General features: G+C 37.4%; 1 protein-coding gene and 1 long non-coding RNA gene across 5 annotated transcripts in view; both read right to left on the bottom strand.

The window, feature by feature from the left end:
• The window catches only part of LOC145715744 (uncharacterized), a 136,417-nt gene that overhangs the window by 39,942 nt on the left and 84,231 nt on the right, over positions 1-12,244 (bottom strand). The window lies entirely within an intron of this gene.
• CRYZL1 (crystallin zeta like 1) overlaps positions 40-12,244 on the bottom strand; it is a 33,460-nt gene continuing 21,255 nt past the window's right edge. For 2 of the 4 annotated variants that reach the window (XM_060640421.3, XM_060640425.3), the window contains 7 exons: positions 10,331-10,464; positions 8,942-9,053; positions 5,640-5,738; positions 4,464-4,585; positions 3,567-3,672; positions 1,032-1,077; positions 40-504 (listed from right to left, as the gene is read on the bottom strand). In XM_060640421.3, the coding sequence (XP_060496404.1) occupies positions 405-504; positions 1,032-1,077; positions 3,567-3,672; positions 4,464-4,585; positions 5,640-5,738; positions 8,942-9,053; positions 10,331-10,464 (719 nt within the window). In that variant the 3' untranslated portion in view covers positions 40-404. Of the gene's footprint in view, positions 505-1,031; positions 1,082-3,260; positions 3,355-3,566; positions 3,673-4,463; positions 4,586-5,639; positions 5,739-8,941; positions 9,054-10,330; positions 10,465-12,244 lie in introns of all 4 variants that reach the window. The other 2 variants (XM_060640423.3, XM_060640422.2) reach the window with 2 other exon arrangements.

Raw genomic sequence — 12,244 nt, 5'->3', positions numbered from 1 at the left:
CGACAGCAAAGGCTGGCTAAGGAAGGATGGTACTGAGAACGGAGTTGATACAAAATAACGTTATTTTGACGTACCAAAAGACAACTTTATCAATAGAGTAGCGTGGCTTTTCTCAAAGGTAGTTTCTTCATGGAAAGAATTTTATAATCGAGGCAAATGTATGGAAACGACCAAAACGAATTTCAGAATATTCCCTGTGGATGTTATAGAACTGTCTTGACCGTTTTTGTAATTTTTCAAATACTTCTCAAAAATTTCAAGTAACTTTGAGCATGTTGACTCACAGCAGGAAAACCAAACAACTTGCTTTTAACTTCCTTGACTTTTCTGGACAATTTCCAAGGAAACTCTGGCTTCAAGTATTGGAAGGGGTTTATCCGACTGATGTCTGAGAAAAAACAAAATTAAAATTGAACAACTTGCTTTTTTCTTCCTTGATTTTTCTGAACAACTTCCATGGAAACTTTCGCCTCATATAGTGGAATGGGTTCATCCAACTGAGGCCTGAAGAAGAATGAAATTATTAGAAAAGTCAGGTCAAGATAGAGATGAGTAGAACACATAGGATGCTAGTTGACAACTGCTATAGTTCAACTCTATTATTTTAAATAATCCAAACAAACTCATCCATTACTCATCCACTGGTAAAAGTGGCTAAATTTCGAAGGGGAAAAATGCCTACTTTATCCACTCCCAGATCCAACTTTAAAAACCAAAACTGTACTTTTCCCTCTTCTCAAGCTATTGGTTATTTCACGTTGCTCTCGGAAGGGTGATGAGAAAAGCAAAGGTGGTGTGGTACCATATGGAACGGCATAAGGAGAAATCACGGGCCACTTCTATCTTAGGGAATACTTACTGGTGTATCACAAGATACACTTGGAAGAATACTAAAGAGCAGCTATTTAAACAAAATAGTAAAACATGGAGGCATTAAAGTATGCTGTGAATATTGAAACAGAAGCAGAAATGCTTGCCTTACCTCCTTGACAACAGAAAAATAAACAAGAGTGACTGGTTACTTAGCGTACCTAAAAACACCACTTGACAACTTCTCCATCACATCCTTTAAGATACGTAGCTGGAAAGATCGTTAAGGTGGCAATTAACAGAGGGAGAACTGAACAAGGGAAGATGTTGGGCAGGTCACCCATTTAAGTTCAGCACTCTCAGAAGTTTGAGAATTTAAGTTACAGAAATTCTGTAGGCTGTGAAGTTTACCTAGAACACGGGGAAATGCGGAACCGACCCGAGAGAAGTGGTGACATAAGAGAGCCTAAACTTCTAAGGACAAGTGACGACAGAAGCAAGCCTCATGCCTGGTCCTAAGTAATGACGAATGTTACCTTCAATCTGGAGAAATAAAATGGTGTCGACTTTGCCTTTTAGCACTATGTATGGTATTTTTAGTTAAAAAACAATTTTAACACTCACGTCTCTTATGTTAGGTGCACATTGATTTACTAAACTGGCCGCTAATTAGCTCAAAATTTGTGTGCAGAAAAGTTAAACTGTGGTTTGTCGTGAAGGGAGTAAAAAATACTGTAACATTAAGAAAAAAACATGTAGTCACTTAATTGAAATTATAATATTAGGATTGAGAGTATGTGATTGCTAGTGCCAGCGAATGACACATGCCATATAATCACACAGTTGGAAGGAGGTCTCTGTTAAATCACAAGCAGCAACTGGCTCATGTGTGAACCCACTGAGGGGTCCCCACAAATGAGGACTAAAGTCTGATTCCGGGACTTTAGAATTCAGGACTTTAGAAAATGTAAATTAGAAAGTATGAACACAAACCATTTTATAGATTTTCTTAAAAAGGACCTAAAGAATATTCACATACTACAAATTCTCTACTTCTGTTAAACGAAAATGCCAACAGTAACTCTGAGAGAGTGTGTATAGGGAATTAAGTAACACAGGCAAAGCAGCCAGCCTAGCTACTGACATGTAAGATTCAAAACACGCCATCTAATGGTACTCTTAACACATGGTATTCTCTATTGTTAACATCCCATGATATTCTTTTTTTATGTTTATTTTATTTTGAGAGAGAGGGAGAGAGAGTGTACGCAAGAGTGCAGGGGAGGACCAGAGAGGAGAGGGAGAGAATCCCAAGCCGGCTCCATGTTGTCATCATGGAGCCTGATATGGGGCTCGAACCCATGAACCATGGGCTCATGGGCATGAACCATGAGATCACGAACTGAGCTGAAATCAAGAGTCGCATACTTAACCAACTGAGCCACCCAAGTGCCCCATCATCCCATGATATTCTTGATAATTACAACATTAGTGGACAATTAAGTTGCTTAAAATTGAAATCTGAAGAATTCTTCTAGAAAGTTAAAAATTAAGTTTATTTTCCAAATTTAATAGAAAAATATTTAATCAGAAACATTTTAAACTCACACATTCACTACATTAAGGGAAATTTCCAGTTTTGAAATGTATTTTGTAGGGGCACCTAGCTGGCTTAGCTGGTAGAGCAGGTGACTCCTGATCTCAAAGTTGTGGGTTCGAGCCCCATAGTGGGTGTAGAGATTACTTAAAATCTTAAAAAAAGAGAAAGAAATGTATTTTTTAAAACTCAACATATGCAGGGTACTAATTAAATATTCCTATTTGAAAGCTCTGAATTGTCATTGCTCTTAGAGGAGGTGGGCCTTATAAGTACCATATGTATATACACACATTTAACAAAAGCAAAGTATGATATTCAGTAGAGAGAAACTCAAGGCTATGAAAGTGTCTTTCTTCACACACAGATATACCCTATTAGTAATAAGAACTTATATTTTATCCAATATATTAAGATTTTTACCAAGTGCAGCGGCCTTTAAAACAGTTACCTCCGAAATAAAAGTTTTATTCTTACGTTTGACCCTGCTCTAAAGAGAATTGGACCATTCTTTTGGAACTGATTTCACATTCTCAAGATAGTATTTCATTACTTTCACCAAAACTGGAATGATTTGGCTTCATTCACCAGATTTTTCTCTAAATGAATTCCATAAAAGGAAAAAATCAAACCCATCTTCATTTGACCAAGATTTCCTGGCACTGCTCATCTTACAACACCCCACAAACTCTTTAATGCAGACGGGCATTCTGAAATGTCTTCTCTAATAGCTCCATGATAGCTTAGATTAAGGATGCAGCCTGTCAAGGTGATGTGTAATTTCTGTAACGACAAGTTGAAAATGAAACAAAATTTTGCATGTATCTTATAGTTTCTCTCCCATTCAACTCACAAACCAGCAAGACTGTCTGGGTGATTCCTGTCCCACCACTTTCTAGCTGCATCCTTGGGCATGTATTAACCTTTCTGTGCTTCAGTTTCTTCACCTGTGAGAGAGGGATAATGATAGTATTTACACTTCATAGTGCTGTTTCCATGTTTAAATAAATTAATACCTACAGAGCACTTGGAATATTGTTTGCCATCTCAATGAGAGTTAGCTACTATTATTATTAATTATCATTATTAAAGAATTTAATGATGAGAGCACATGGTAAATTTCAAGCCAGAAACTCAAGTCAGTAGATAAAAAGGATATAAAGATATTTTCCCTGTTGTACGTTTGACAAATTCCAAACTTCATCATTAAGGAAAGCCACCGTTGCTCCCTTGAGGAAAAGGCAATGGCTATCTGGAGGATCCAACTTGGAGAGAATATACACAAAGATTGATCATTTACTGTGAGTTTAATAGCAGAAGGATGATTGTTATCTTGAGCCAGAAAAACTTCTATGCAAATTAAATACCCAAAGCACAAATAATCAGCACACAAACTTCAGCAACAATATGTGAACTGTAACGTTTTCTTTTCTCATTCATTGTCCAAAAGGCCATGGTAGAGATGACAGGGTGGCAGCCTGTGTGTACACATTCACGAGTACACGTGTGAGCACTGAGATTTCTGGCTGCTACTTACCAGTTATCTTCATGAGGATGTTGGAAAATCAGTGAAGATTAATATAGGAGAACTATGGTATTTGCATATCAACCACGATAATATTTAATTTGAATACTGTTGAGAAATATAATTTTGGTACACAATGTATAAACACACGTATGTAGTAAATTCCAATTTGAATAACTGGGAAGCTGTCATAATTTTATATAGAAAATATTTTGGTACGTATATGTCAACAATGTTGTTACTAAGAAAAAAAAAAAAAAACAACCTTATTTGAGATACTACTAAAAAATTCAAAAGTCACTATTTCCAAACCACTAAATGAAAGTTGAATGAACTCCTCTCCTAGGCACTATTTCTACATTTTGGCTGATATATACCTAAAGTAAAAAAAGAAAGCTACATTTCTTTGGAAACAGGTATAATTCAGAATTTATAATTTCTCTACATCTTGCCTCAAAAGACTCATGCATTATTCTTTGTTAATTACCTCCTTTTAGTGTAATAGTAATGCTTTATTGTTTCTGATAATACCTGCAGGTTTTCTTCTGTTGTTACCCAATGGCCTCCAACACCAAGAAGTGTGATGATATCATGTTTATGTGGTAGTAGTTGTAATTTTACAGCTGGTTCATCATCTTTACTATATAATCTCACTTACAAGGGAGTAGTTTAAAAAGAGAGAGAGAGAGAGAGACAAGAAATATATTTTATAGTAATCTGGCAAAAATTTATTCTTCAAACTAGTCTTCTTTACTTTTTAATGTAGGAATGAGAAAGTTAGAAACAATAACACACAATATATTCAGACACCTTAAAATATACTTTTTGCATTAAAACTGGCCATAGAATTTACTCTAGATTTAATTATAAGTAAAATAACTAAAGACAAAAAACTTGTTTTCATTTGAAAACCAGGCAAGGTAACATAACCTCTTTAATAATAACATTGATAGCTTACTTCTTTGGGAAAAGTTGACTTCTGATTAAGGAGCTCAAGATAGTCATACTTTGACTTAATGATTGGAAATGTATATTTGAAAAGTTAATGAAGCACACATTCACTTTCACTGAAAGATTTTTCTAAGTTAATTTCAAGTCTTGAAAATACTGGTTAAAAACAAACACATTAAGATGGTCACAGTCATATTCATCTATGATTCTCATCACAGAAGATAATCTTAACAAAGTACGAACAGAATCCCTTGGCAGGCTTGTGAATCTTATCTTTCACGTGCAATGGCACTACCTAAGTGTGTACAGATTAGGTGTTAAATAGATACTGCCTAACAAAAGTTCAAGGAATATAAAAATGGAACAAAATTCTGTACTTTTTTCCAAACAGAGATTACAGAAGTCAACCGTCCAATGCAGGGCAGCCAGACACAGCAGAACTGACTAAGCATCTGGCTGAGATCTGAACTAATGTGGATCATCTGGGAACCACTGAGGAGATCATGTGTGTCCATTTCCCGTAGAGACACTTAAACTCCAATGCCTGTATTTTAGAGATAAGCATGTTCTCCCTTCCAGACAGTGTTTACAATGGTAATAAAGAAGCTCCAGTTTAAATAGAAAAGTTAAAAACAGAACATGACATCAATTTAATAAGTATGTTAGTAATTATTCCCTGGTTATATATATTTATTTTGAAATCCATCCATCACACTACAAAAATAACACAGACTACTGATTTAGTAAAGTACCCACCTCCAGCATCTAGGACAATATCTACTCCCAGGCCACCTGTTTCTTCTAAACAGCTTTCAGCAACATGGGCTTTCCCATTAGATACGTCGATGACTCGGGCTGTAAAGGTCAGGAAGTCAGGCAATCGTAAGAAAAACAAGTAAATCTCTGTTCTCTGAAATGTGTTGAGTGGTTCAAACAATTACTGGATCCAAACTGTACTTTTTCTCTTCTAAGCCAACAGTGGTAAGATCAATTTAAAGTAAGGGACTCTTCTATTACATTAAAAAAATATATTGAACATTTTGTGGATAATGTGTTCCAAGGCTTGTCTGTTCAACAGAAGACTGTTCCCTATAGCTAAAAGATATATAGCCAGAACAGAGAATCTGTAAACCCCAGAGATACATATATTAAGGCAGAGACTGAAAGATTAAGCAATTTCTCAAGTATGTTTAGATTTAATAGAGTTTAAAGCTAAAAAGCCAAATATGTACTTGTGTGATACGGTACTTCTCTATTAGAGGCTGCTTTATCCTTTTTCAGTCATAGAAATCCACTCCCCGCCCCCACTGCCTTCCCCAGTTGTTCCCCAAAATGAAGAAAAATCATGAAGGTTAAGGGAACAAAACATGATTATTTTCAGCATAGTGAAAATTAAACTATTTTTAACCGGTTGCTTTAGAGTATTATATCAATAGAACAAGCCAATGAGTGAATAAAACAAAATCTCAGCTTTGAACTCACAAATGAAGACACAGGTTTATAATTTGTTTTGTATATTTTAGCACCTTTCTGTAAAAAAGAATTCCTCTTAGAGCTGCTCAGACTGGAGGTGTAGAACAACAGTGATCTAATATGTGGGCGACAGGGGTGAGCGTGGGGAGGACACAAGGAAAAGGGAACTGAGGCAGCCGGGAAGGGCAGGGTTAACCAGTAAGAAATCTTTCTCTTCAACACAGTTCATTTTCAAGCTCTTATAACTTTTTTCTCCAGTCCCTGCCTTAATCTTTCTTCTATGTCTTGGTTACCTCTGCCAGAAGCGTAATGTACCAATGGGAGTAATGTAGGCTTCAATGGTAGACAAGGGTGGGTTCAAATCCCACTCCAATCCTTTCAGTCATATATCCTTGGACAAGCTAGTTAAATTCGCTAGATGCTGCTCCCTGGTTCACGAACACAGGGTTGATGACTTAAGGACATATCATTCACATTAACACTCAATGAACCTGTCCTTCCTGCCTGCCTGCCCTTCACATGTACTCTGCTCATCCTATTTTCTCTTCATCTGTTAGTTTTTCCATTCCTATCTTTTCTCCGCTCCTTGTTCATTTTCTTCAGTCTCTATTTTCTTTTTTCCTTCCATACGCACTGTTGTGCGGTCAGGTTTAATCTTCTCATTTTTTGTTGAGCACATTTTTAAAAAATTCCAGTACAGTTAACATACAATGTTAAATTAGCTTCAGGTGTACAATATAGTGATTCAACAATTCTATACATTACTTAGCACTCACCACGGTAAGTGTGCTCTCAATCCCCTTCACCTATTTCACCTGTCTCCCCACCCACCACCCCTCTGGTGACCATCAGTTTGTTCTCTAGAGTTGAATCTGTTTCTTAGTTTGGCTCTCTCTTTCTTCTTTTCTCCTTTACACATTTGTTTTGTTTCTTAAATTCCACCAGTGAAATCATAGGGTATTTGTCTTTCTCTGACTAGCTTATTTCGCTTAGCATTATACTCTCTAGTTCCATCCATGTTGTTGCAAATGGCAGGATTTCACTCTTTTTTATGGCAGAGTAATATTCCATTGCAGATAAACCACATTTTCTTTATACATTCATCTGCCAATGGACACTTGGGCTGCTTCCATGACTTAGCTATTGTAAATATTAATGCGGCAGTAAACATATGGGTGCATGTATCCTTTTGAATTAGTGTTTTATATTTTTTAGGTAAATACCCAGTAGAGTGATTACTGAATCACAAGGTATTTCCATTTTTAACTCTTTGAGGAACCTCCATATTGTTTTCCACAGTGGCTGCACCAATTTGCATTCCCTCCAGCAGTGCATTAGGGTTCCTATTTCTCCATATCCTCTCCAACACTTGTAGTTTGTTATTGATTTTAGCCATTCTGACAGGTGTGAGAGGATATCTCATTGTAGTTTTGATTTGCATTTCCCTGATGATGACAGCTGTTGAGCATCTTTTCATGTCTGTTGGCCGTCTTTATTTCTTTGGAGAAACATGTATTCATATCTTTAGCCCATTCATAATTGGATTATTTGCTTTCTGAGTGTTGATTTTGCATGTCCAATAAATATTGGATACTAACTCTATCAGAGACGTCACTTGTAAATATCTTCTCCTATTCAGTAGGTTGTCTTTTAGTTTTGCTGATTGTTTCCTTTGCTGTGCAGAAGCTTTTTTCTTTTGATGTAGTCCCAATAGTTTATTTTTGCTTTTGTTTCCCTTGCCTCAAGAGACATATCTAGAAAAATGTTGCTATGTCAATGTCGGAGAAATTACTGCCTGTCCTCTTTTCTAGGATTTTTATAGTTTCACGTCTCACATTTAAGTCCCTAGGTTCACTTTTTTAAGAGCTCCCCAGTCTCCACCATGTCCTATTCATTATAAACTACATCTGAGCTGGGTTTTCTGTGTAAGTGGATCATCTTCCTTCCTAGTGTATCACAGAAAACAGACAACTTTAGAGGTATATATCACTGGGTAAAAGAGGTTGAGAAACCTACAAGGTGATACAAACATATACTGATTTATTGAGTAAAACAAAGAGGTATCAGGTATTGTGAAACTGTGTCAAAGTTCAGCTAATTCAAACTTGGGTAAGTTGCTAACAATGGGGCAAAAAAGAAAAAACACTGAGAAATGTAGGTTTAAAAAGAATAAAAATTAAAACTATCACTTAGGTAAACTTGGACTTAGAGCAGATACTAAGTGCATTTTATCAGTGACTTTCATTTGGGAGTTTGTACTTTGTTTTACGAGTACAGCCTTTAAAGCGATATGCCTTTGGGGCACCTGGGTGGCTTGGTCGGTTAAGCGTCCGACTTCGGCTCAGGTCATGATCTCCGTGAGATCGAGTTCGAACCTCGCGTTGGGCTCTGTGCTGACAGCTCAGAGCCTGGAGCCTGATTCAGATTCTGTGTCTCCCCCTCTCTCTGCCCCTCCCCTGTTCATGCTCTCCCTCTGTCTCAAAAATAAATAAACGTTAAAAGAAATAATAATAATAAAAAAAAAATAAAGTGATATGCCTTTAAAATTTTCTGTTTAAAAGTCTGTGTTGAGTAATATTACCCACCTAGAGAAGGCCTAAGTCTTTCAAGGCATTGCTTGTCTTCGAGGCTGCCTGCTGTGGAAATCACTTTGGCTCCTCTGTGGTGTGCTAACTGAATAGCTATCATACCAAGTGCCTGTGTGGAAAAAAAATACAAAATAGGTTTATAGATATAAGGCAGAAGCCACAGCTAACTTCTTTTATAGGCTGTTTAATAAAGTATAATAGTTTGAGTGCTACTTTAGTATAGTTTTTAATGTTATCTGATAAAATAAGGAAAAACAATATGGACAAGGTTGAGACGTTTGGTTGACTCGCTTCTTCACAAGGAGTGGCAGAACAGGTGCATGTACCACCTGCTGTCACCCAGTCTGGCCACTGCATGTAATTTCAAGATGGGGGGCTGCATTCAGACACTTGGCCTCAGAAAGAGAAAAATGGGCTTTTACGGGCCTTGTCAGCACGGTGGTCTAAGCTAATTTCATATTATGTGTGAGTCCAGCTACTTTTCTTTTAAAGATCAAAGCACCTTCAAAAGATCCATCCTTTTGCTGACCTGAGGGGTCAGTTCAGGGAAAACCTATTATCTTGATGCTGGACATCAGGCTGAAGCCAATGACAAAGACAGGTCTGCCTGTTTTGCAAAAGAAAAGCAGGGGAAATAAGAATTTTCATTAACGGCCAGACAGAAAATAAAACTGTAACAACTCACCCCAAGTTTTGTAACATTGTGTTTGTAACAGAATCTATTTTTATGTAGTTTTAATGTCTTGAGCTATTCTTTTGGTGGTACATGTAATATGTTGACATTAGCAATATTTTTTACCTTGTGTGATCCACCTGTAAATGCAATCAATACCTTATTAACGTAAGTGTGAGGGATATACAAAATTGGTAGGGAGTTTTAGGGCATTGCTTCAAAGATTTCATGAGCTATTTCAGGCTTTGTGTAATAGGCATAAAAACACAGCTTGTCTTCTTTTTTAATGTACTAGCAGATTCAAAGTAATAAGAAACTAAATACACTTAAGAAGTTTTATCTCCTATTAATAAAGGCTGCCTATTTTAACAAAATGGGAATTTGATAAAGAAATCAATGAATAAGCTGTTGGCAAAGAATTATATCAGCAAGTGGACGGCCTGTTTCCTAAGTTTGCTGGATTTTGATCTTTTTTTTTTATTTACTTATTTTGAGAGAGACAGAGACAGCACAAGTGGGGGAGGGGCAGAGAGAGAGGGAGAGAGAAACCCAAGCAGGCTCCATGCTGTCAGCTTAGGGCCTGATGTGGGGCTCGAACTCACAAAATGTGAGATCACGACCTGAGCTGAAACCGAGAGTCAGACGCTCAACCAAATGAGCCACCCAGGTGCCCCAATTTTGATCTGTTTCTTAACAGAACTATTAGCACCTACACTTGCTCCATCCATTATCAGCACTGATTTTCCAGAAGAGAGATGAGAAAGATAATGCAGAGCCGTATAGGCTCGCACTCCATCCCGAATGGTTCCAGCGGCTTCTGTCCATGTAACTTTTTCTGGCTTGTGAACTGTCAGAAAGAACAAGAGTAAACAATCAGTTTGCAAGTCCCATTAATTCTGCTTCCTGGATCTCTGGATCTCTGTTTCTCTCCATCTCTGGCTCCCACCCTGGTGCTGGCCCAAGCCTCTACTCCTATTATCCTTACCTACATTTCGGTTTCTCTAGTTCCATTCTCACCCATACATAGTGCACCCTCAGCATAGGAGCTGGTATGTGTGTGCATTTTTTAAACATTATATTCTGAAATAAAACCCATGCAGGGGCGCCTGGCTGGCTCAGTCCGGTTAAGCATCTGACTCTTGATTTAGGCTCAGGTCACGATCTCATGGTTCGTGAGTTTGAGCCCCGTGTCGGGCTCTGCACTGATAGCAGGGAGCATGCTTGGGATTCTCTCTCTCTCCTTCTCTCTGTCCCTCCCCTGCTCAGGTATGCCCTCTCTCTCTCTCTCTCAACATAAATAAACATGAAAAAAAAAAAAAAAAGAATTACACATTAAAAAAACCATATGCAATAAAGTACATGAAACGTAAGTACAGATGGATGAATAAATACAGAGCAAATATACAAGTAATCACCACCCTAACAGCCCACACCCCAACAGCCTTAGCCTGGTCTCTCTGGCCAGACGCTGCCACCATTCTAACTTCATTTCTTATTCACCTTCCTAGTTTATGACCCAAGTATGCATTCCTAAACAGTGTCATTTAGTTTTGCCTGTTTCTGAACTTTATCTAAATGGAATCATAGCATATGCATTCTTTTCTATCTTGCTTTTCCCCTCAACATTGTTTTTAAGACATGCCCCTTTGTGTAAACGTGGCTGCAGTGCTTTCATTCTTAGGGTGTTTTATGGCATTCCACTACATGAAAACACGTTCATTTGGTGACCCACTTTCCGGTTTGGGGCATTTGTGTCGTTCTCAGTTGTTGGCAGTTATAAACAATGCTGCTGAGCATGCTCTCATATAAAAGATGGTGTTATGCTGTTGCATGGGTTTTCTCTAGGCTATTACTTGGGAACGGAAATCCCAGGTTACAGGTATACTGCCTTCAATTTTACTGCATACTGGCGAAGTGGCTGTATGAATTTATTTTCCCACAGCTGTGTAAACAGAACTCCTATTACTGTGAACGTCTCTATCAACCCCTCGTATTAGTATACATTCTTACCGATCATGTGGCTGTGTAATGGTTTCTTAATGTGACTTCAACTTGCTTTTCCCTCACTACTGCTAACACTGAGCACCTTTCTGTGTTTCTGGGCCATCTGGAATTCCTTTTGTGAAGTAATTGTTCAAGTGTTTTATCAATTTTTCTGTTATTTTTGTCTTTTCTTATTGATTTATAGGAATTTATTTAATATCTATCTATCTATCTATCTATCTATCTATCTATCTATTATAGAGAGAGCACATGTGTGAAAGGGGTAGAGGGAGAGAAAGAGAAAACCTCAAGCAGGCCTCATGCTCAGTGTGGAGCCTGACACAGGGCTTGATCCCATAACCCTGGGATCATGACTTGGGCTGAAATCAAGAGTTGGATGTTTCACCTACCGAGACACCCAGGCGCCCCTAATTTATAGGAATTTAAAAATATATTCTAGATGAATCATTCACTTGTTTATGTGTTATAAATATTATTTTCAACTTTATAACTTCTTTTCAATCTCTTTCATGGTGGCTTTGGAAAACAAAAGTATCAGAATGATCTTTTAAAAACATAAATAACATGCTAACATTGATCTGTTTAAAATTCATCAATGGCTTAACAACACACTTGAAGCAAAA

Source organism: Panthera onca, chromosome C2 (genome assembly GCF_046562875.1).
Source record: "Panthera onca isolate mPanOnc1 chromosome C2, mPanOnc1 haplotype 2, whole genome shotgun sequence".
Taxonomy (NCBI): Eukaryota; Metazoa; Chordata; class Mammalia; order Carnivora; family Felidae; genus Panthera; species Panthera onca.
This window is presented reverse-complemented; position numbering and strand designations above follow the sequence as displayed.